The sequence below is a fragment of the Prenolepis imparis genome, unplaced genomic scaffold (genome assembly GCF_030444845.1).
Source record: "Prenolepis imparis isolate NDT839.2.m4 unplaced genomic scaffold, iyPreImpa1.0 SCAF_1, whole genome shotgun sequence".
Classification (NCBI taxonomy): domain Eukaryota; kingdom Metazoa; phylum Arthropoda; class Insecta; order Hymenoptera; family Formicidae; genus Prenolepis; species Prenolepis imparis.
Window position 1 is genome coordinate 20,012,363 of NW_028141159.1, and position 24,510 is coordinate 20,036,872.

General features: G+C 34.4%; 1 protein-coding gene across 7 annotated transcripts in view; it reads right to left on the reverse strand.

Annotated features, from left to right (window-relative positions):
* The window catches only part of LOC145935406 (uncharacterized), a 344,338-nt gene that overhangs the window by 158,176 nt on the left and 161,652 nt on the right, over positions 1-24,510 (reverse strand). For 6 of the 7 annotated variants that reach the window (XM_083036783.1, XM_083036739.1, XM_083036748.1 and 3 more), the window contains exon 1: positions 5,489-6,294. Coding sequence is in view for 5 of the 7 variants with exons in the window: in XM_083036739.1 (XP_082892865.1) it covers positions 5,489-5,597 (109 nt within the window). In the remaining 2 variants the exon portion in view is untranslated. Of the gene's footprint in view, positions 1-5,488; positions 6,295-8,652; positions 8,726-24,510 lie in introns of those variants that run through there. The other variant, XM_083036756.1, reaches the window with a different exon arrangement.

Below are 24,510 nucleotides of genomic sequence, written 5' to 3' on the forward strand. Positions count from 1 at the left end.
CGATTGCAAATTAACGGCTAATAATTATCTCACAGCAAGTACACCTGATTCACGTTCAATTCGCAAAGTTATTCGCGTGTTACGAACGCCACCTCATCAATCGTAAGGGATATAAACGCGACGAGAAATGATCCGCGCGATTGCCGCGATTGCTACGACCCGAATAATTCCCCGTTAATTACATGCATCGCGAATTATATCTATCTATCTATCTATTTATCTATCTATCGTAGATGTTGCCGCGTGTGTCGCTAAATAGATAAACAGATACGGTCAGTTGGCCATAAATTCCGATCAACCGAAATTACGCTAATTTGCGATGTACGAGCGATGATGTACCAATCTATAAACAATTGCGCTTCACATGTGCATACGTGCATGTAGTTTCGAAAAGCTCGCGCGACACTTTCAGAGAGAACGATAATTTATAAAAAATATAAGAGCGAAACGAAATTCTATTCTACGTCACGTCGGTTTTTTGTCTGACAAGACGGATTTTGATCATCGCAAAATCACGAATCTAGTTACCGCAACTTGGTTGTAACACATCCGTTGCATCTCGAGTGAACTTTAACCTCTTGCATCCTAATGTTTAAAACATGCTGCCGCGCTTATCTCGCTCGCCAGAATCGCAAAGCAACTAACTTTTGATTCCAATCTTTCTATTTGTTTTCAAGAATATTGATAGAAAATCGAAATTAGTTCGGATAAGATTAAACTAATCGTGCGAAATTTAATTTCGATCAATCGTACACGGCAAAAGTGATAAAAATTTTATGTTCAAAATGAATACATAAAATACGTAAATTCACTGTTAAAAATTGAAAAAGAGAATCGATAAATTTGAGCGATAAAGTGTCAATAATTTATGAGATTCGTTTCAAAAATAATATTCGCTATTAACACACGAAGAACTTGCTGTTAAATAAAAGCACAGATACAATGCGCTACCCGAAATCGCAACTGCCGAATATGTATTACGAAAAACAGTCTCGACATTACAAATAACGATGTAGAAACGTGCATGCAACACCGGATATTTACACGGAGCCAGATACGTAGATTCGGCGCGCTTTCAACTCGAAAGAAAGACGAACCGGCCCCGACGATAGGTAAAATGCACTTCCGCGAAGTAGACCGCTACTATAAACCGTAGTTGAGCAGTGCTACCTATTCCTATGCGACTTGCTGAATCGGGAAGTCGAGAAATAGGCGTTCTGTTGCGGCGACCGTAAGGCGACGAGGGTGGAAACGGAAATAGGAAAGCTTGAAAACGAAGTGCTCTCCCGTCGAAACTTTTATCCCGAAAAGAATGTGCGAGATTGAATGTGGGAGGGTGAGAAAGAGAAGGTGTCAATAGGAAAGTAACACGACAAAAGCACGTTTACCACGTCGATCATAAATTCACCTGCGATACGCGCGTATTGACAAACATGTATGTACATCATTCAAGCGAGTCAAAAACACGATATATGATACGATAAATAATATTTTTTTAAGCATATATAAAGTAATAAATTAAATTAATAAAATATCTCAAAAAAATATTTGATGGGAAATCGTTTTGAATTTTCTAAATGATGCAATTCCGAACAATTTCTTAAATAAATGTAATGTTAAATTCATGAATTTATTTTACATTTTGTTAAATTATTAAAAGACAATCGAAATGCCGATAACGATGAAAATGGAGATCAAAACAGGATAGATTTAATCATATTCGACTTTTGAAACTGCACGATAAAGCAGCTAATTATGCATGCAAGCTATTATTTTACTTCATACAAGCATCTGTAGCTTCATGTATATTAATGTGAACGGTAAGCGATTTCGGAGCAATCTGCTACCACTTAGTTTAAATAATAAGGAAATTAATTATATACAACGAATATTTAATATTATTTATGTAAGTAACAATGCATCAGTTATCTATAATTTATGCAATATTTGTACCCCCTCCCCTTCCTCCAACAGAGAAGGAGAGAGGGTACAAATATTGCATAAATTATAGATAATTGGTGCACTGTTACTTACATAAATACAAAGTAGCCCATCGTAGAGATATCGAGACGAGATGAGAAGAAAATTCCGATCTCATTCGAAATTATATATTCGCGCAGCTTTCGACACGAAGCGCACAGACGGACCGATCTCGTATTTCATCGTTGCGACTGTTGCGAAATATAAAATATCTTGCATTAATTTTCGAATATTCGAATCTATTTCACGAAAGAGTGAAAATTACGACTTGTCCGTTTTTTTCGCTGGCAGCGCTGAATTATGGCTACGGAAGAATTGTTCCCGGCGAAATGCAGATAGGTGCGCATTCCCGCCTGCAGTTCGTGACCTCATTTCGTACAGATTTTATGCAATTTATAGTAGAAAACGACAAAGATATTCAAGCAAGATAATCAAGATTACGTTATATATAAAGCATTGTCCGAGAGCACAAATCTTTTCCGTCAGTTATATCGCGACATTTTCTACAAGTTTATGTTTAATCCGGCAAATCCCATTACACACATATACCTGATTCGAATAATCTCTCAAAGACACGATCCGAAACTATATACATATATAGATTTCAGAATATCTACTATATTCTCAGGTAACTTTTTTACAGATCGTTACGTCGAGCCCTTTAAACCGAATGTGCTCACATTACGTAGCAAAAGCTCTTTCTTCGCTGGCTCCTCCTAGCCTTATTTTTTTCGTAATCGGTCATGCGAATCTGTAAAACTTCAACCATACGTAAGCCCGCGGGCATCCGTCGTTTCTGAACGATTTATAGAGATAACGCGACGACTTTTCAAACTACTGAGGCAGCCGCAACGACGATCGTCGCCAATCGCGATTTCCGACCGTTGCTACAATCGCTCCAATTATAATAAGAATTTACGAGCGAGATCAAACGCACGGACTATCGATAAAGTGCCATCGGCGCGGGGACTCTTTTTCTTTTCTTGGAAAACATCCGATAGATTTACGAGCGTAATTACGCGCTTTCTTCCCGCGGCTATTCGTCGTCTCGCGTAAATGCACTGTCCATTCTTTTCCCGTCTTTATTCGCCTTGTTCTTTTTCCTTTCTTCCTTGCTTTTCGCACACGTTAGCACCTACATGACGGTGCACCTCCGACCAACTTTACGATCGCGCCCGCTGATCAATTGACATCATCTAGTATTTCAGACGTAACGGAGAGTACTTCTGGTTTCAACGGTGCTTCGCGTTGCAATCGAAATACGAGCCAAATGTGCATTAGCGAAGAATCGAAAAATCTTAAATAAATCGTCAAGCATTAATCTGATACACTAATCCTACACTGAGAGAATTTTCTCTTAGAATTTACCCTGAAAATCATGGTAATCGTGGGACAATATGGTATTTACAATATGGTTATTATGAGAATTTCTCTGATTAATATTCATCCATATTCATCACAATAAAAATAATAATATCTATCACAATAAAATATAAAATATGTTTGATTAATTTTACTAAACTGCATAGTAAAATTAATCAAATATATTTTATATTTTATTTGTGATAGATATTATTATTTTTATTGTGTCAGAGAAATTCTCATAAAATTCTTTCCATACCATATTGTCTCACGATTATCATGATTTTCAGGGTAAATTCTAAGAGAAAATTCTCTCTGTGTACACTATTCGAGCACCAGATAATAATTCGTATAGAAATGTGTATTTCAAAATATTTCTGTGACACACTCGTCGTCTCAAGTAATTTTCTAAAAATAAATGATTAATTGATTTAATTGCGTAATCTATATAATCTATATAAAATTATAAGTTATATTGCGGGAGGCAATACCTCAGCTCCTATGTAACGCTTTTGGAATTCCTGCTAATAACTTTAACCTATAACCCTAATACTTCGACTTTGTATACTGAAATTCCACAGCGGTTTACCACTCAATGCTCCAACATTCCAACTTGAAAATTTGACCAGATTCATAAGTTTATAAGTTTCCGTTTAATAATCATGTCGTTCTACAAGAGTTTAAAAAAAAATTAAAATTTTTCAAATATTATTGCGTTAAATTTATCTATCTCTTTCAGTTTTAATTATTACGAATTAAATCGCTAATCCCCCAACAAATCGGCAATCGCGATATACGTACAGCCGTAAATTGTCATAGTAGTGGCCGGATACAACCGGATGGTTCTTACAAATCCCACGATATATTCGTTTAATTGCGAATGTGCGCGCGGACATAAAATGCGCTCGACAACTGTTATCTATATGTAAACGATTTTACATGCTAGAATTAATTATACGAGCGGTTGAGTCGCAACTAATTCGCGCGTCAAAATAATTCATGATTTATAACGCGAATTTGTTCAATCGAAAGAGCGTAATCGCTCAACTCTGCCCCGATGTCACGAGACGAGATATCGATTTTAACATCATTAAGCCTGATTATACTAATTATTGCAGGGCTACGTGCACAGCGCCTTAGGCAACGCGAAAGAGGAAGCTAAACGCAAGCGATATGCAACATCTCCCGAACGGCAATTCCCTCAATTTACTCTCTAATATCTTAATTATACGCATATGACGTTACCTTCAGCCAGAGTAATTAGTGACACAATTTAATTCAGCTAATCTAAAATTTTCGCATTAAAGCTGAACAAAAATTTTTCTTCTAATATTCCTGCATTTTTATTATATATATATATTTTTTTTTTTTTGTCATCTTTATCCGAATTAAAAAGCAAAAAGCTGAGTAGATAATTTTCTCTTTAAAGTAATTTTTAAAACATAAAATAGTTAATAAATATAGTTTTTATAATTTAATATTAAAATATAAAAATTAAAATACGAGCAAATAAATTTTTATATTTAGAATTTGTAAAAGGAGTTTTTTTATCAAGGGAGCTGCACTCGGAAAATTTCTGTATTTTTGGGTTTAGAATTTTTGTGAATATTTTTTTACGGAGTCTCTTTTGTTCTCTCGTTTCTAATATAAAAAATATATCGTACTATTTAATTATTTATTATGCCTCGTAAAACAAAAATTGATCTGGTAGAACTTAATTTTCGCTTAATATAATACATGATGTATGTATGCAATATGTGCAAATAATAAATAATAAATATTTTACGCCAATCGTGGTTTACATATACATATAAGACGGATATTTGCAGACAAGCATGTGAAGAATTATCGTCTTATAGAAAGCATGTAAGAATTAATTAAAATTTTAAAAGCAACTTTTTTCCTCGTTGAACTCTTTTTTCTTTGGAATATATTAAATTTTATATAACAACTAGAAAAGGAGTATAAAAATATTACAGAAAAAAAGGAATGTTCCAAGCTAAAACTAAAAATTCGTACAGTTTGTATTTGTTACGAGTCAAACACTCGTGTGCCTGCAGCGTGAAAATTGAATTTTACAGGAACCACAATAGTGTTTCGGAATTTCCCCCGATCTAAAGATATATAAAAAAAAAACATGACTCACCCAAACGTTCGGAACCCGCTACCCGATGAGCCCGAAGAAGCAGCAACGACACCGCCAACACGATCATCATTATTCGCCGCCTCCTCGCCGTTGCACTGATTAAATTCATCGTCACACTAATCAGTCAACTTTTACAACGACGCCGCACAATCGTTGCTAGCGCACCGACATACCGCACCACCCGCACACTTTGGTCATCGACTCCGCGCACGAGATCAAGATACCGCCATCCGACATCAACGGGTCACCCGCCGCGAAGTCGTCGAACTCGGATCGATCATTCCGGCCGGTCTACTTCGATCAAGCTTGAAGACACCGGCTAGTTCCGCGATACGCCATATTGCCGAGATAGTCCAGTGACGCGTCTTCGTCGACTTGCACTCGCGCCAATTTCACACCGATGCCTCGAATTGCCGCCAATTCAGACCGCGTGACGTAATAACGTCTCACTTCGATCGGCCACAACGGCACGGGCCGTAATACGCACGTACGCATTATCCATATCACCGAAATCGTTAGAATCACAGACAGAATCGTACGACCGCACGCGACAATGTAACTGTTCCGCTTCCGGTTTTTGGTTGTACGCGATACACGGCCTCCAACACGTCGCTCGCGATACGCGCTCGCGATCCGATCACAAAATGTCGAACGCGAACTTTGCACTGCCGTCTCACCGTTTTATTTACATCGCGAGATCGTCGGAGTTCACGACACTCTCGAAAATGGATGGAATTCGGCTTATTATCGGAAAGTCAGGACGACTGCGATCAACCGCGCGAACGTAAACACACTCCTCACTCGATGGTCGGCGCGCGACTGAGCCGGGCGGTGGGGGACTTCGGAAAGTCGCATCGACGCTGCGACCGATCGGCGCATGCGCGCGCTTTCGCGCGCCTCACTAGCTCGTTTAGCTTCACTCGCCCTTACATTCGAGATGTATATTCGTATTGTATAATATTTTCAACGCATGAAATATCTAAAATATCGCAAAAATATATAAAATCAATAGACATACATATAATTGCGTGCGAATAACAGAAAGACGAAAGTAGATTTATTATAATTGAGTATTTCACGATCGAAAGTATATAAAATATGCATGAATTACACAACATTCATTAACAATGATCTAGTTACTGGTATATTTAGTTTCAATTAATTAGCATTATTCATTATTTAATATTCGCGAAAATCGAGATTCATGCATGTCGAATTGCAATCGATTTTATGGCACACTGGTATCAAAATTATCGACAAGATGAATGAATAATCAATCATACCAATATGAATTTATGCATCACATTTGCATAATTGATGAACAATTTATCATAATAAACTATTATTATAATTGTATCCAAGCTTATTTTTAAAAGCACAAGTTTTATATCTATACATAAATATTGCTTCATTGATTTATTTGTTTCGTGTCATGTTTTTCTTATTATCATCAATATATTTTATTTTTTAATAATTTCATTTTTAAAGTATACATATATAATCTAATTAAAAATTATTATATTATATATTAACGAATGATAAAACTCACGCATCAGATGGTACACAGATATCAGAATGATTGGAGATAATTTGTCGAATACAAAATGATTAATATATTTACACAAATTATAGATCGTGCTTTCTATAAATTCTTATAAGACATTTGATATACTTTGATAACGAAACGAGAAGTATTCGCTGTTTTTTATCTGCGTAATTACCTTGTGCTAGTCTCACGGAATTTCGATGATTATTTACTATTCATCTCGATATGTTTTGAGAGCTCATTGAGAGCGAATCCAGTCCACGAATGAAATACTTCGTTTAGTGTCGAATCGGAGCAACGCTCGCATTAATTGAGATACGTGATAGTAAGTAGCTATTTTCATGTTTTCGTGGCCGATATTTGTACGTCTCGAGGCGTTATTTACGAGGCGACATTTATGCAATAACGTAAAGTCTAAAATTTTTCGTGTTCATCAATAACAGCGAACGTGAGAAGTGGCCTTCGTGTTGTTTATTTGTTTTTAAATATACATACCACGTATATACGGTTATCGGGAGTGTCGTACGATGTGACAGGTGATTATCGTGTCACGTTAATTAGAACGCGAGTGATTAGTTGCTTCTTCGATCGATTTGTATCTGCGCAAGTGAATATACGGAGCAATCAAGAAGCAAGGACAGCGGTTCACTTGGAGAGTAAGTTTATTTATTAATTATCTCTCCTCCCCCTTCTCTTCCCCCCCTTCTCTCTCTCTCCCTTTCTTGTTTGTATTTAAAGTTAACAATATTCAGAAGTTTCGAAAAATAGAAATAAAATTGAAAAAAAAATGAGAAAAAAATATATAAATAATAAAGCTTCAAATTTTTTTAACTATAAGACGGAATAAATGCATCTTAGAAATGATAGTCACATAACACATGTGTCAGAATAATTTGATACTTTTCTAACGCATTTATGTGTGTGAAATATGATATAAAAAATAGAATAACAATTTAAATTCGAATTATGATCAAAATTTTAAATAAAAATATAAGCATTTTCATATACTTATATGTAGCATTTTCATATTAATAGATATTTTTTAATGACATACCGTTAATCATTGGGTAATATTTAATCATCAAATGTTTTAATTAATCGAAAATGTGAATTTTTTCTTAAGAAAAAAATTGTCATTTATTAAAATTGTTAAAAATTTTTAATTTTTCGTATTAGATTTCGTATCATCTTTATAAATAAAAATTTTGTTAAAACACAAAATTTGTTTAAAGTTAGGTTAAGTTCACTAACAGAATTATTTAGTTATCTCTATATCTGCATCTCTGAAATTTAATTCACTTAGGAAAGTGCTTGCTCGCTATTCAATCGTTTATAATTTAAAAACCATTGCCTTAATATGTTCTTGTTGAAAGGAAGGAGACTTAGAAATTATTTCAAGTATTTGAATAAAATATATATAGTTTTTTTATGTTTTAATAATTTAATAAGCGTGCGTTTTAAAAATTGATAGCATGGTAGAGCATAATATTAGGGAAAATAAAAGAGAATTTGGACTATATAACTATTGTGAAAATCTGATAAGAGAATATGCGATGAACTTTTTGAAACCGTACTTCAAAAATTATGTTTCGAAGAATTCTAAAACCAATCTACTTACCTATCTTATTGGAGACGCGTGGTGTGTGGTGTCTTCGTATTTCAGGATGTAATTCATATGCCGCATTCCGAATCTGTAACAGAATATATATAAGAAAATTATTAAACGCGATCACAAAGCGATTTACGGTTGACGCGATCATGTGACAGTAAACGCGACGCTATTTATTATTTAATGCTAAATTGTACATTCCAAATGTTATTAGTATGTTACTTTTCCTTGTAATAGATAAAAGTGTAAACAGAATAATAATCAATCTTTCATTATTCTTTCTTTCGAACAATAATAACTGACAAGCAATCGTTCTGCAGAACGATAAGCTGGAAATTAATTTTTTTCCATTATAATTCGAACTTTTTTCTTTGCTTTATCGAACGAGTTTTCCCATTGCAATTTTTAATTTTAATTTATAATTTCCCTAGTCATCTCCTGCATTACTTTCACGCATACGTCGCAACACGTGAGATGAATAAATAGTTAGATATTATCTGTCATTCAAAATTAAAATATTGAAAAAACATTCTTTTACATATTTACATATGTATGTATATACAATAACAATATATATTAAAAACGTTTTTATATAATTCTTAATACAGGAAAAATAATGAAATTCCATAAGCCAGTGTTTTCACTATGTTTTAACTTCAAATACAAATAATATCCATTTTATTATTCATCTCATATATTGCGACTTATGTGAAAGCAAAACAGGAAATGATGAAAAATTAAAGTAATTACTTGTTTTATAAAGCATTCCTTGAAATCTTCTATCAATCACTTAAATATTGTGTGTGAATAAAATACATTAGGATCAATATCTGCCTTTTATAAATATACTTCTATACTGTATGTGCTATGCATTAACTACGCATGACAAAAATATAAGAATAGGCTTTTTTCTGGATGCATCGCGGCGTGGTCGAGAGATAACCAACAACTTTAGTACCATCGAGTGTAAGAGGGCCATGTGCATCGGAGCAAAAGAACGATCTAAGAATACGCGAAGAGAGACGTCTGGTCGATACGTATGAGCTTAATTTCATTCACCCAAAAACACGGCATCGAGAGAAGAAATGTCGCGAACAAACTCTCGAGCTTCGAGACGTGTGAAAGGCGAGAACGCAACTTTATGTGTTGAAATTCTATACATTCCTAAGTCTACAAATGTCTATTAGGTAATTGCGTGAATTACTTCGTTCGAGTGTTCGAGACGTTTCGTTTCTTGTCATTACAAGCTTTGAGCAGTCAACATATGTTCAGATTTGTCGAAACATCAGAAGTTATAAATAAACTTAATCGTATTTTCCACAATAATTCTTGTAAAGCAGATGAGACATTTAAATAATGACTAATTAACAATTTATTTAAAAAAATATTTATTCAATAGAAATCATATGTTAAATTCTTTTTATTATCACAATAAATCAAATATTTTTCTTATTGTCAGTAAGTAACCAATATTGCCATTGTGTAATATTAACAGAGAGAGTGTATTCCAGTAAATATCAATAAAAAATGCTTAGTATTGGAAATTCCAAGATAAGAAGAGATAAGCAAGCGATTTTGAGAAAATTGTTTGGCAACGTTCGAAGGATGCAGATGTAATAAAGTATAAAGATGAAGCAGGTTATATATTCTACGTTATAGAACAACGTAGAATGAACCTCTCGAACATGGAAGATGCGTTTTATGAGTTTAACGTTCCAACACCTTCAAGAAACTTTATCGAACATACTTGCTTGTATTTTTTTACCATTTTATACTTAGCATAATCTATATTAATTCTTTTACTCTTCAACTTACCACGTCTTTTTTTATCTAATATTATCGATACGGCAGAACAAAATACTAATAAATGTATATCAATATTATTTCACATAGATATATTAATCACTATATTTAAATTATATAATTTTTCTTTTAACACAAAATTAAAAATTATTAATATTTATCATGCTTCAAAATACAAAATATTTCGGCATACTTTCTGAGAATTAAACGTTGCTAGAATTATACGAATTTAAAATTACGAAATTTTAAAAGCACGCAATAAAATGAAACGAATGCATTTCCAACAGTATGTTACAAAGTAGGACGACAAAAATAATATTATTAATTCATAAAAGTTAAAGATGTCTTTCATGTTATTATGCTAGTTTCGCTAAAGACATTGCCATAGCAACCTCATAAAGCGCATTCTGAACGCTCGAAGTGCTTTCTACATTATTTTACTGAGCTCGGTTCGACATCCTGGCTTATTACTTTTCCATCCTTTTACGAATAGAATGTTACATCCGCCTATAATAAGTTAAATAAATAACTAACGAAGAGAACTGGTATAATTTTTATTATTCAAAATCACAAAATAATCATTTAACAGTTTTCGTTTGCAATAAAAATTACGTAATTTATATATCAGATGATCTATTTTGTATTTACTAACAATTGTACAATATTGAAGAAAGATTTTTGCAAAAATATAATCAAGCGTCGTGAGAATAAACATTGTTCTTTACTGATCTCTCAATTTCTCAGTTGATTTACAGCTTTAAAACAAAGATGCAAAACATAATTTTCTCTCACACTTGCTTTTTGTTCCTTAAATAAGGGTATTGCGAAAGTTTGCAAAAATTTATCGATGCTTCGGAAAATACTGTGAGTTGGATAACGATGCAACCTCGGTGCGCATATCAAAGTTCCTTCTTCTAAACAAGGCCGAGAAACAAAGCAAGCTCGTAAAATACACTCCGCGCATTCAAAACGATGCAGTGTTTCATTTGGTTTCAGCTTGCGAATAGAACAGCGAAACGATGATAAACGTGTCTCCCTGATAAACATGCTCATTGATTGAGTTTGCTTCTCTGAAAGGCTTATGACAATCAATGTTTGGCTACTTGTTTAATGTATCGCACGCTACTCTATTAAACTACAATTGAATTTCGGTTGACTATCATACGTTATAATCTATAAAGGATTTACAAGATTACATGCACAAACTAATGAATAAGTCGTTAGATAATTTCAATACAGTTCAAAACAGAGAGTACTAAAGAATTTACAAAGTAAATATAGATATATTTAACTTTTCGCCAGCGATATGTTGGATTATTCATTGTTTGCAATTATTTTCAAACTATCTATTTTATAAAGTTCTTGTGCGATAATTGAAAGAAATTGAAAGAAATGTTTTATTTGTACATTGTATAAAATTATGATAAATATAATTTTTATTTTAGCAAATTATTAACACACATATTTTTAATTATTAATATAGAATTAAAAGTAAAAAAGTATATATTGCTCTTTTAGATATCTGATTTATCTGTTTAAATAAGAAATTTCAAATTAAAACATATATAATTCAAACATGTGAAATAAAACATCAGTCAGTACACTAAAATTATGGTAATTAAAGTTATGTAACTAAATGTACACTATGTAATATTATAATTATTTATAAAATTATTTATATTGAATGTTGTAATAAAATCAAAATCGCATATAAGCTCATATTTTTATATTTTTCATTCATGTGTATTTATTAAATATTTATTGAGAATATGTAAATTAACGAATTGTATAATATTAAAATTCACTGTTGTTTTAATGCTTTAACATATTTTTTTCGTGAATATAAATTTTTTTTCTTTATGCACATGAGATTTATCAGCTATATTATCTCCGGAACTGTTTGTAAATTCATTTAAATATACGATCCAGGTGATATAAAATATCATAAATGTAAATATCGCTTTTCACGATTCGTTTATTATAATCCCGAAAAAATGAAACGTTATTTTTGCAAAACGTGTTCCGTCAAATCCGCGTTGATTATTCGCAAAATCTTTTCGTTTTGCAAAACCGTCAACAATGCACACTATCTGGCTCGATGTGTCAATTACAAAAAGCAAAACGAGACACGTAAATCATCGTTATGACTAAACTCTCGCGATGCCGGAAACTGCCGCACTCGCGAATGAAAAACGCGAGAAAAAAATACTGTCCATTCGTTTTAGCATTACACGTTAATCCGAGATACATCGATGATTGGCTACCGTTTTCAAATAAAACAACTGCGTCAAAGAAAGCTTTTCATAATTCCGACATCTTTTGCTAGCCGTAAAATTGCAGAAAATGCAAGATGGAAGGCCTTTCTAAAATAGCTTGCCGCAAGATTCATGAATGACTTGTTCTTAATTGTTTCTCGTGTTAATATATTACTTGTTGCGCTTCTAATTTTTCATGTTTAACAGTTTTATAAGTACAAAAACTATTTTTTTTAATTTTCTATTATTCTATCAAAAAAATCTCTTTCTCTCGCGCACGCGTTCTCTCTCTTTCTCTCTGAATAAGTCGATCGATCAAAGGCAACGTAGTATGGCAAGGCTGCATACGCCAAGCAGGCAGTGCACCATGCACGAAGTGTCGATGAGCTTTGAAGATGAAACGCTTAGCGTACAATGTAAGTATATGAAAAAGCATTTGTAAAATTTATTCATTGTTACATGGCAAGAATTTCTCATCGGATATTTTCGAAACATTTCAATTGATGCGCGCGATCATATTTACATATATTTCATTATACTTGAAGAACAATATTGAGATTAATTTAATTGTAACTTGTTAAAATATGGATTCTTATGAAAATTAAATAAATAAAATTAATTAATTAATTAATTAAATAAATTAAATAAATAAATAAAAATATAGCAACTTATAGAGAGAAGAAATACTTCATTGCCAGTATGAGAAATATCCTATATATTAAAGATAAATCTGATAAAATAAAAAAATTATTCTAGATACAATTTTTTCAAAAAATTTGTATATTTGATTCTTCAGCGTTCCTAGCTTTTATCTTTTTATGTCAAAGTGCATCTATGTTTTAAGTATAAATATATTATAAAGAGATATAAAATTAAATAAATATGATTTCATATGTCAACTCTTTTAATTTCTTTAAGTCATCTTATGTTGGCACACAGTGAAAATAAATATTTACATAATCCAGAAACAAACTGAAAATTAATTCAATTTCAAAAATTTCATTCCACCACCATAAATCATAACATTCTATTGTCGAAAATATTTAATAACATAGCGATATATATTCCTAAATTTGCCAAATCTGTTTTTTCATTATTTTGTTGTAATAAATTAAAATTCATGCAAAGTTTTTAAAATAAAAAATAAAGTATTTTGAGTAAAAATATTGAAAACTACCATTCATAAATTTATATCTACCGCTCAAATATTTTAATATTTTTCCCGTATCTAGGATAATATAAAAGTATATATAATGCAAAATGGATACACATATTGATGTTTATCAATGCAGATAGAATATGTTATACTTCCGCCAGTAGCCAAACCGGCATGCGGCAGTAGAATTAAATCATAATAAAGAGGAGCAAGAACGTCCGTCTCTCTGTCATTCTCTTCACCGTACATACGGAGATCTACGTCTTCACGCTCCGTAAATTCGGGCCTGGGAATTTTTCATAAATTAGACAGGTGACAGTGGCGTTAAAGTCCGCGAGAAAATTCCGAGAAGCCCATAAATAAGGAAAACGCTCGCTTCCACGTCGTCCGTTCTTTCAACACCTCGGTTAGTTTACACGGCGTGGCATTGAAAAGGATGGGCTGCAAAGTCAAAAGATGGGAAAATTGCGGAATCGAGGGAGAGAGAGAGAGAGAGAGAGAGAGAGAGAGAGAGAAGAATAAAAAAAGTGGGATGTGCCAATAGAAAAGTTTGCACCCTTTAAATTACATTTAAATCTTTTGCTGTCCATGCAAACAAAGTGTAATTAAAAGTCGAATTGTTCGAATAACTGAAAGGAAAACTACATATATGTATATTCAATTAACTCATTGAAATCAAATTTAATGGATTTTTCAATATGTTTAACATTATTTTGTTTCGCGTTTCGAAATTACTTTTTTATAATATTATTTCATATCAATCTATATTCTAATATCCTTACGCATGCAATGGAGAAATAATGTAAACCTTTGAAATTAAACAATTTTTTAAACAGTAAAGATTTAACGAGTTCCTGAATAAACCGTAATCAAAATGTTCCAATTGAATTGCAAATATAACTTTCGAAATATCGTTTAGTAAATTTCGAAATTAACGGATGATGTCGCTCTCTCTAAATTCGTAGGATACGTAGGGAACGCACGATTGAGTTGCAGTCGCGCGCACAAAGTGCCAATTATTCTTGCTGCAACTCTAGTTACGATGCACCGGGCGCCGCGACGCCTGTTTTCCACGAGATGCGGATCCACGTGCGTACTCTTGCGGAAAGTAGAGCGGAAGGAGGGTGATGGTGATGGGCTGAGGGACGGCGTATATCGGTCCTGGTGTATAAAGTGTCGAGGGGCCACCCTTAACGAGAATGCTCGTGCGAATTGCAACCCGTGCGGTGAACCGCTGCCTGGCGAGAATTTCGAGTGCCCGCCGGCGAATTCTTTCGCGAAGGGAATCCGATCGATAATCGAGGAATACGAGATTCATCCGCGCGAAAGTGGCAATTATTTCGAAGAGAGCTGTTGCATTTTTATTTGCAATAGCAAGCGGGGTACCCAATGTAAACAATTCAGCGCTACGTGTTTTTCATCGACGGTAACGTGACAAATTACAATATAACCGTCATTAATTCCGAAGCGAACAAATTTTACGCGAGTTTTGCACGGACAAAACAACTGAATTAAATAGGTAATAGCATTGGGGATAGCGAATTCGTATTATCGCGATAGCGCTTGGGCTCCTGAATTAAAGCGAAATATTTTTTCGAACAGTACGTCCCCATACACACACACACACACACACACACACACACACGATGCTCGCCGATGCGTAATAATATGGACGATAAATTCCACGTGCTCGCACCTCTTGGATCCTCTAAGTAAAATATTTTCTCTCGGGAGCCCAGTCAAGATTTTCCTGACGTCGCTACGTGTAATGCCTCTTGCTACACTCGCCGCGGTTGCTGGTGCGTCGTATTTCACAGTTCCTCCCGAAGCGAGGTCTTAAAGAGTGATATATTACTGCCGCGCGGGGACGTTTGTTGGGTTTGTGCGCGTGTTTGTGTGGATCGATTTCTGAAAGGGTACCAGTAAGAACCGTTCGACGCCCGTAGGAAACACATGTGCCCGTTGCGGCCTCCGCGGAATTATAAAACGGATCCTTTCCGAAACTGTTAACCCTCTCAATCCAGATTTATATCAAATACGTAGCGCGCAACCCGCGTGAAATACGAAAAACTAAATTAACCCCTTAACTCGACATGCAATGATTACGAATGAATCTGTGTGCTCCGTGCTTCTCTCCTTTCGATTATTTTATTCATAAAACAAACTAGAAATCTGATATTTTTTGTCAAATTTCTTCTCTTTATAAATTACTTTAAATATATAATGAACAAAATAAAATTTTTTTGTGTGTGAAAAATCTTTCTGATATTCAGGGATCTGTAGAGCATCATATCAATCGAGCGAGAAAATGAGAGCACCTGCTATTTAAGGGTTTAGCGATCAATAAATATATAATGTTATTATCTCCACGTTGTAAAAATTAAAATAAATTGAAAGAAAAGGGAGAAATGACTAACGTAATTGAAGTTTTAAATAAATTAGTATCGTTGAAATTAACTTTGAAGTTTCCTTCGGAAGGGAGAAAACTTTTCTACATTCCGTGAACGATTCGATTTTTGTTTCGTCTCGCTTTCTTCCGCTGCTACCGCTATGTCGTATAATCGAATTCCCCATTCTGCTCCTTCGCGGACGGTGGTTTGAAATATATTTATTTGTCAGATTGCGTCGAGTCGGGACGGTGAAGGAAAAGTAAAAGAAACACGGGGTGGGAAAGACCCGCGTCTCACGTGAGAAAAGCGTAAGCCGTATTTACTGAAGCGCGACTATCCGCGACATATGTAGCAGATTCATACATATCTCGCAGCTTCGACACACAAAGATTATGTATTTCGCGATAACAGCTTTATATTATTCAAGGCTGATGAAATATTTAAAGATTTGGCACCAAAATCCTTTATAAATAAAAATCTACTTTTTTAGTATACACACATGCATAACTACTTTATCTCAAATATTCATATTCAAATATGAAAAAAAATTTATATATTTTTTCTTTTTATTGAGCAGAAATATTTCCAAGTAATAGCAATTTTTGTACAAAGTTTAACTTGTTTTAACGTACGAATATTCTTATCTATTGAACTTTCTCCCTTCTTTCAAGATATATGCAAAGATCTTCTCATTTATTGGCAAAGGCTTTATTTATGTACCATTATATGAATTTATACAATCGATATTATTTGTGCAATATAGAGTATATTTATGAAAACAAGAATAACAAACTCAACTGTGTTTGAATAATCTAACATTGAAATGATTGCAAGGGTTGGCTGCACATTATTAAATGTAAACCATACATTACAACGCTATTCAGTTCAAATCGCTTGTTACGTCATTAAACTAATAAAGCCCAAATCATTATCTCAAATAGCTTTCGACTCAGTTGTATAAACCGCATTTGGATGCGGTACATCAATCCTGAAGCTGAATCATATCTCGTGACACGAAACTCGTTGAAGGAATATGAGATACCAAGGGAAAAAAACGAAGGTAAAATAAACGAGAGAGCACGCAAAATGCACACTCACACACGTCGTGTTAAGAAATAAAAAATTAACGAATTTAATTTGGGTTTACGAGACCACTTTAACGATAGTCGACGGCGGCGGTATCAGGTATTCTCTAGTTATATCTACGACGGCGCGATACGCGGGTGAGTATTACGTTTGCATCGAACGCGACAGCGTGCATTCCAATTTGAAAGACCGATTCTCGCGAGGATTCGTTTCGCGGTTACCGCGGATGCGGTTTAATCTCGGTTACCAGCTGCGGAGGAGATGTCACCTCTCTCTTTCTCCTGGCGGAGTTGCGGAATTATTCACAAGTATTCTGACGAGGGGAGACACGCGGGGATGAGAGGGTGAGAGAGCATTCCTGCATGGTAACGAGAATCAAAATATCAGCGATCAATAATTCCGCGAAGGTGCTACTACTCTAAGATCAGTATACTTAACTAACGAGCGCTTTCCGAGAGGAATGACGCTTGGTGCTTGCGCATCGACGGCTGTTCTTCAAGTATCGCTCTATGAAACGTAGATAATCTTGATCTTTGGCGTCTCCTTGTCCCGCTTTGAAGTGCGACAAGCGGTTGGAGTAGTCAGCGAACTTTACGAGTGCTCGAAGAGAAACATTCGGGCTGACGTATCAATTTATCTTGTCAACCCATGAAACAGCGGATCATCTTGCGCCGTAAAAAAAGACGGGAAAAAAAGATTCCTGCGTTATACGAGATGTCAGACTTTGAGAATGACGGGATCGGCAATCCTTAAGATTTCTGTAAAAGCGACGGCCCTCTCGTTAGTGACTTCGGTTACCAGAACCGCGCGAACAAGGAACGCTCTTTCAACCACGGCGGCTCAAAACTGTTACAAGACCCTTTAACATTGTCCAGAGATATAGTGTCAGCTCGGTTAAGCTCAAATTCAGCGAAATCGTTACCGTAAAAGTGTATCGTCTATAACCGATAGGTCGAAACCATAATCGATAACGTACGTGCTTTCATCACTTGTACGAGTAAGTCTCAATAATAGACACATTTTTCAACAATAAATTCAATTATTTAAAAAATATTAGAACATAATATTAGCAATTTATATAATTTTTATTACTGTATGTGTTATATTATATGCAAGATATGTATATACGTTTATTTATTTTATAATATAAATATAGTTTCATAGTATAAATTCAAAAAATGTTAATATAATTTTTTTAAAAATAATACTAATAATATATATGTCGCTAAAAAATGTGCTTCCAGCATCTGTTGCTTCATACTTAACATGCAATGTCCGTAAACAACAAATGATAAAAATGCGCACAATTTGATTTACAATGGTGAATTATGCCGCATTTATATGTGTTTCGTGGCAACGCTCGCAAAATATTCGGAAAATGGTAGCTACTCTTCAGTAAAGTTGGTGGCTCTCGAAAAGTTGAAAATAAATCTTTCGTAAGGTGAGTGACATAAATGCATGTCACGCAGAAGGAACTCGGCGCGTTCCTAAGAAAAGATTGTGCATTCTATTCGTCGCCTCTGAATCGTTCAGTTTCCATTTTATATCACGCCTACATCGTGCGATCAAATAAAATAGATGTTAAGTCGTTTGCCAAAATGAACTATAAAATGAAAAATGGAAGATGCGACTATATTTACCGCTAATATTTTCTTGGGATAAACCACATTATAGAGACAGTGTATACACTAATATTGTAGTATATTAGTATCATATTTTTGTATTATTTACTCACTGCACAATTATAATTTTATATAATTTTGTACTAGAATAATTAATGAGTAAATTTCGATAATTTATATTCTTATCTTATAAAGATTATATATTCGTCGAAAAGTTGAAATAGTAATTCACTATTTCAAGCAGAAGTACGACGACTTGCAATTTATTACTTAATTGATTTACACTCGCATTAGAATGCTGGGCACCAATGCAATTTTATTTTTCCACTTTGAACTCTTGCTACAATTTTCAGTTTCGGACTGCGTTCGCCAATCGATAAGCATTTGAGCGCAGCCGCTCCGAAACTTCACGCGCAGGGAGAACGGTTTGGAGTTTGCAGCTTTGTAGACAGATTGCAAATGGACGAACATGTTTGAATACAGAAAGCACCCCACAAGTAAATCGATGTTAAGAGGAAATTCTATTAAGAAAATACTAGATGCGGTAAAAATAATTTAGCAATATTTGTAAGAAAGGCATAAATGGATATGCAGAATAAAATCAACTCATAATGTCATATTAAAAATCTTAAAATTAAAATTCTTAAAATTCTTAATTTAAAAAATTTTCATTATACATATTATATATATTCTTTTTGTCAAATAAATATATTTTTCATACAATTTGAAGTATGAAATATATTTAAATTTTATAAGAAAGATATCGTGAAGCTATTTTCTTCGAAAAAATCTTACGTGTGTATCAATAAAAATTCAAGGTCTCGCAACTCATCAGCCATAGCAAAAATAAATTCATGCAAATCGATAACCCATATTTTTTGTACGGATTTGCAAAAACCCTCCTCCTCGCGAAGCATTAATAGTCATCGATTTCGCATCGCGTACTCTTCGCGGCAGTCAGGAGCACGCTTGCTGTGAATAAATCGTGCGATATTTTACAACGACTTGGAGCACCCTTCGCGAGGGAGAGGCTGGAAGACGAATCCATTCGAAATCGTCGAACCCTTTAATCTACTGGCTCAATAGCGCCGGGCGAGGATGCGGTATCCTCATCGCTTTTCTCTCGTGTATCGGCGAATACGTCAGCCGTGCGACGGTTATGATTTACTGCTCCGCCCTGGTAAATGTCACCAGGTTATCCAAAACCGATAAATCGGGCCCGCCACACACGCGCCGTTTGGTTATTGCCAGGTGTGTTTTCGTGATCTCGCGTTCATCCGCACCACCCACGGTGCTGGGATTAGATCGGGAAATGGTTGCCAACTGATTTGAATATTGGCTACCGTCAACTTATCTTTGCACGGCGACGGGAAGCGCTTTACTTGCAAAGTTTAGATTTGGTAATAGGTTCCGTACGTGGACACGAAATAGCGATATAAATCTTAGTAATAATAAGTCTAATATTATAATTTAGGAAACTTTATTAGAGAAACGTCCAATTATTTTTACCGTATCTATCTTTATATCTATATATCTTTTTTATGCAACCTTTTTATCTTAATTATGGAAATACATAGATACTATGATATAAAATAATTGTGATTTTTGTATTAAATACTCTCAAAAATGTTCATCTCGTTTCCTAAAATAAAAAAAAATGACAGCTCTTCCGTTCAGACAAAACATTACGAAACAAAATAAATTCCGTTGATGCACAAAGATAATTCATGACATACTTATGCGCATTTATATTTTAGTATTATCAAGATAGTATAGAAGATAATGGAATTGTGAATAGGAAATGTAAAATATATATCTATTGTCTTTCTGACCTATAAAACTTAAAAGCTTGCAATTTTATGCGATTCCATCCATTATAGCTTTCGAATCTGTGATACGTGCTACAATCAAATAAACATTATTCTTATACAGATCGTTATTCTTATACGTTTTCACACATTTAAAATTTTTACGTTTTAAGTTTTATTTTGAAAAGAATCAAATTCACGTTTCGATGATGAAAAGCTCCATCTCCTATTCCTAGCAGCTTTTCTAACGTTTAATTAAAGACAGAATATGGTATTATGCGTTATAACAATCTTAAATGACGTCGTTTATTTCTACAATATCGTTCCTTATACAGCACAAAATGTGAAATACTATGCGCAATTTGTCACACCGTGGTAGCACTTGTCGGCTAGCACGGTAAAACTTGTTGCACCTCACACTTCCTCTCGAAGCACATTCTGGATAATCGACGAAATCTGCTTTAGGGTGGAATTTACAGGGTGTCCGCACCCGACTAAACCCGCCGTCCGGTCAGCCGAGCGTATCCACGGAACTTCAATAGGGGACAATATATACATATATATGTTCTTCCTATACATATGCGTGTGTGACCTCCTATCTCTCTCCAAGAGAAAGAGAGAAGAGAGTTTGTAATTAACGAAGCAACATCGTCGCGGCGGCGAAGTCTGGTAGCATAAAACACGTACATATACATATATCCGCATCCCGTGTCGATAAACTCGTGTCTCTAATATCGAACTTTGGTCCACGCTCGACCGCGCATTTTGAAACGAGCATCCATTGGACATGGCATGTGCCATGCGCGTATAAAGACTCGAATAGATGTGACTTTCGAGACGAGAAGCCGCAACACCCACCGGGGGACCCTCATCAATCTCACGTGCGACTTTTGACACGTCACTGCACTCCGTCGTACACCTCGCCTAACGTGTTCGCACCTCTTTCGCGAAATGAAGCCCCCATTCATAAGATCGCGCGCCCCCAATGACTGACGATATTTTGAACGTATATTTCGACCTATCCCGATTTTTACTGCCATCCAAAAGAACATCGTCAATAGCAGGGCCTTCAAATTTTTCGGGTATAATGTAAAATATCTGCTACAATCGTACGTAGATTAAATCGTGATTCAATGTCAAGTATTATTAGTCAAAGTGCCAAGAAGTGATGCCCACTGAGAGACATTGTGCTACTTTTCCTCGCTTTGTTACCTTTTGCCATTGCTTTCCGCAAGATTCTTTCGAGATAGGCGCGTTCAAGCTTTTCACAATTCACGCTTTTCTCGTTCTTATCGTTCCCTCTCGAGCTTTGAATCTCATCCCACCTTTTTCCCTCTTCGATCCACGATAGCAACGTGAATACACATCAACGTACAATATTGCGCAGCTTCCGTGAGATAATAACATACTATCACGTTACGAACGACTAGGTGAATGAGCTAAGGTAGATAGTTCATTGTTTAGTTGTATATATGATTCTCTGAAATAAGAGGAGGAATATTGATCTCTGCCAGTAGGTTAATTAATTTTTTTACTTTGTTAATCTTTTATAAAAAAAATAGTAACGTTATTAAATTTACAAAGGATGCAATCAAAATTACGCTAGATAAATATTACAACAAACACGATGAAGGAAGTTAAACAAGTATTAATAATTTGATGAATAAATAAAATAGAAAAAATTAATTCGATAATAAGATATAGAATAAATTATATTTAATTTAAATGATAGAGGAAAATACTTTAAATTTAAGGTAATTCCGATATAATTTCACTAACGAGTTTACAGTCCACGACATCGAATTTCTTATACTTGATACAAAAATAATATTAAGACGCGTTTTGCCGTTCAACCTCTTCACGTCGCGGCAATAAATTCCTTCCGTTTACTGCGTCAAATGTGGAACATTTCCGTTTGTATCTGCGCAAGGAGAAACTGGAGATTCTATTACTTTTGAGTGCTTAGAACCACATGCGAGCTGCAACCAGGCCGAGCGGACGGCTCTACACCGCAAAGTGAGTACTTACGGTTTACGGGAGATGGTTTGTTCGCCGAGACACGTTTGCTTCTGCAACGTAATCTTCTACATGATAAAATATCTCTGCTCATCCCCAACGATGATCATGACGAATAACTCAAGCAACATCGATAATTAATATAAGATAGAAATTTTAAACAATACATCGCACGTAGCTTCGTAGAAGCAATGCTAGTAAAGTAAAATATTAAATAGTAATACGATTTCGAAATCAAATATTCGCGCATGCAGAATATTTGAATAAGAACTTTCATTATCTAGGTATATTTAAATTTATTCACCGCCAATCATAATCCAAAAAAAAAACGCAATAAATAGTTTATTTAACAATTCTTGTCTAAGACTATTTGCTAAGAGCATTATGTGTAGTAAAAGAACTTTAAATTTTTAAATAAATTTAAGATAAATCTGGCTGAGCTCCAATGCAGTGTACATGTTATTATGCACATATATAGTTTTTCCTAAATTTCTCTCTCTTTTTGTATGTTCTCTTTCTCTCTTTCTCCCGACCTTTCCATCCAAACTTTCCAAACATTGGCGTCATCGCCTGATATGAATGACGTTCGACCGCCCTGAGTCTGTGCCTGCTTCATTCAGGAATGCAAATTTATGCTAAACGAGTAAAGTAATACGACCCGGGAGAGAAAACCTGTAAGCATCCAACGATTTAGAGAGACATAATTCGTCGTCGAAAGTTCAGCGCTCGAAAAAAAAATTCTATATACTTTTTTTCGCTAATATGTCGAAATTACAAAAAGCTTGCACGCGGTTTAACTTTAGACTACGATGATTTTAGATCTTTATGGTATTATACTTTGCTATATATATTTATTTTTAATATGTCTTTTTTTTCTTTCACGTCAGTAATTTCTAAAATCTTCTATTAATAAAAATAACGTTATTTATGAATTATTATATAATATATAATATTCGTTAATTTTCGAATTATATTGCAAACAATTTCTAATACTTTAAATCTAAATTCTTTAAATCAACTCACTATGAAATAATTAAACTAAAACATAAAAGAAATGAATAACTTGTTACAAGACTACAAGTAATATTTGAAAAAAGAAGAAATTGCTGCAAAAGAAAACTATGTCAAAATGCTGAAAGAATTAAATTAAAGCATGAAAGAATTGACGGAAAATTTAAATGCTGTCAAAACATCAAGCGATATTCAAGTAAGTCGTTGTTTTATAATTTGTAGTCAACCGATGGTACTCATTGAGCCTTCTATGACGACAACATGTTCGCAGCCAGTACCAACCCCGGATACTCATATCGCAGAAATGACCAGCCGCTACGTGATTAATGTTTGCACGTAATTTCATCTGCATGAAAACATATCATCCCTTCTCTCTCCCACCCCGAGAGGTTAAGACTGATACACGATAAGAGCATATTATCCAACTAATCAATTCGCACGTGATACACGAGATAACCGACCGGTTGACATTGAATAATGCTCATGGATCATCCGGTGCTGGATGATCGCTATATGTAAATAACATTATCGTTATATAAATGATATCATTACTGAACCTAGCGTTAATTTATAACGCAGATTTGTCAGTTACTCGCTTATTAACTCATGAGTGATTACGTCATGAAACGTGCAAAAACGAAAAATTAATAAAACTCCAAGAAGCTTTGTAAAATATTCAAAGGAAAATATTTATTAATTTTTAATTATGATAAAGAATTT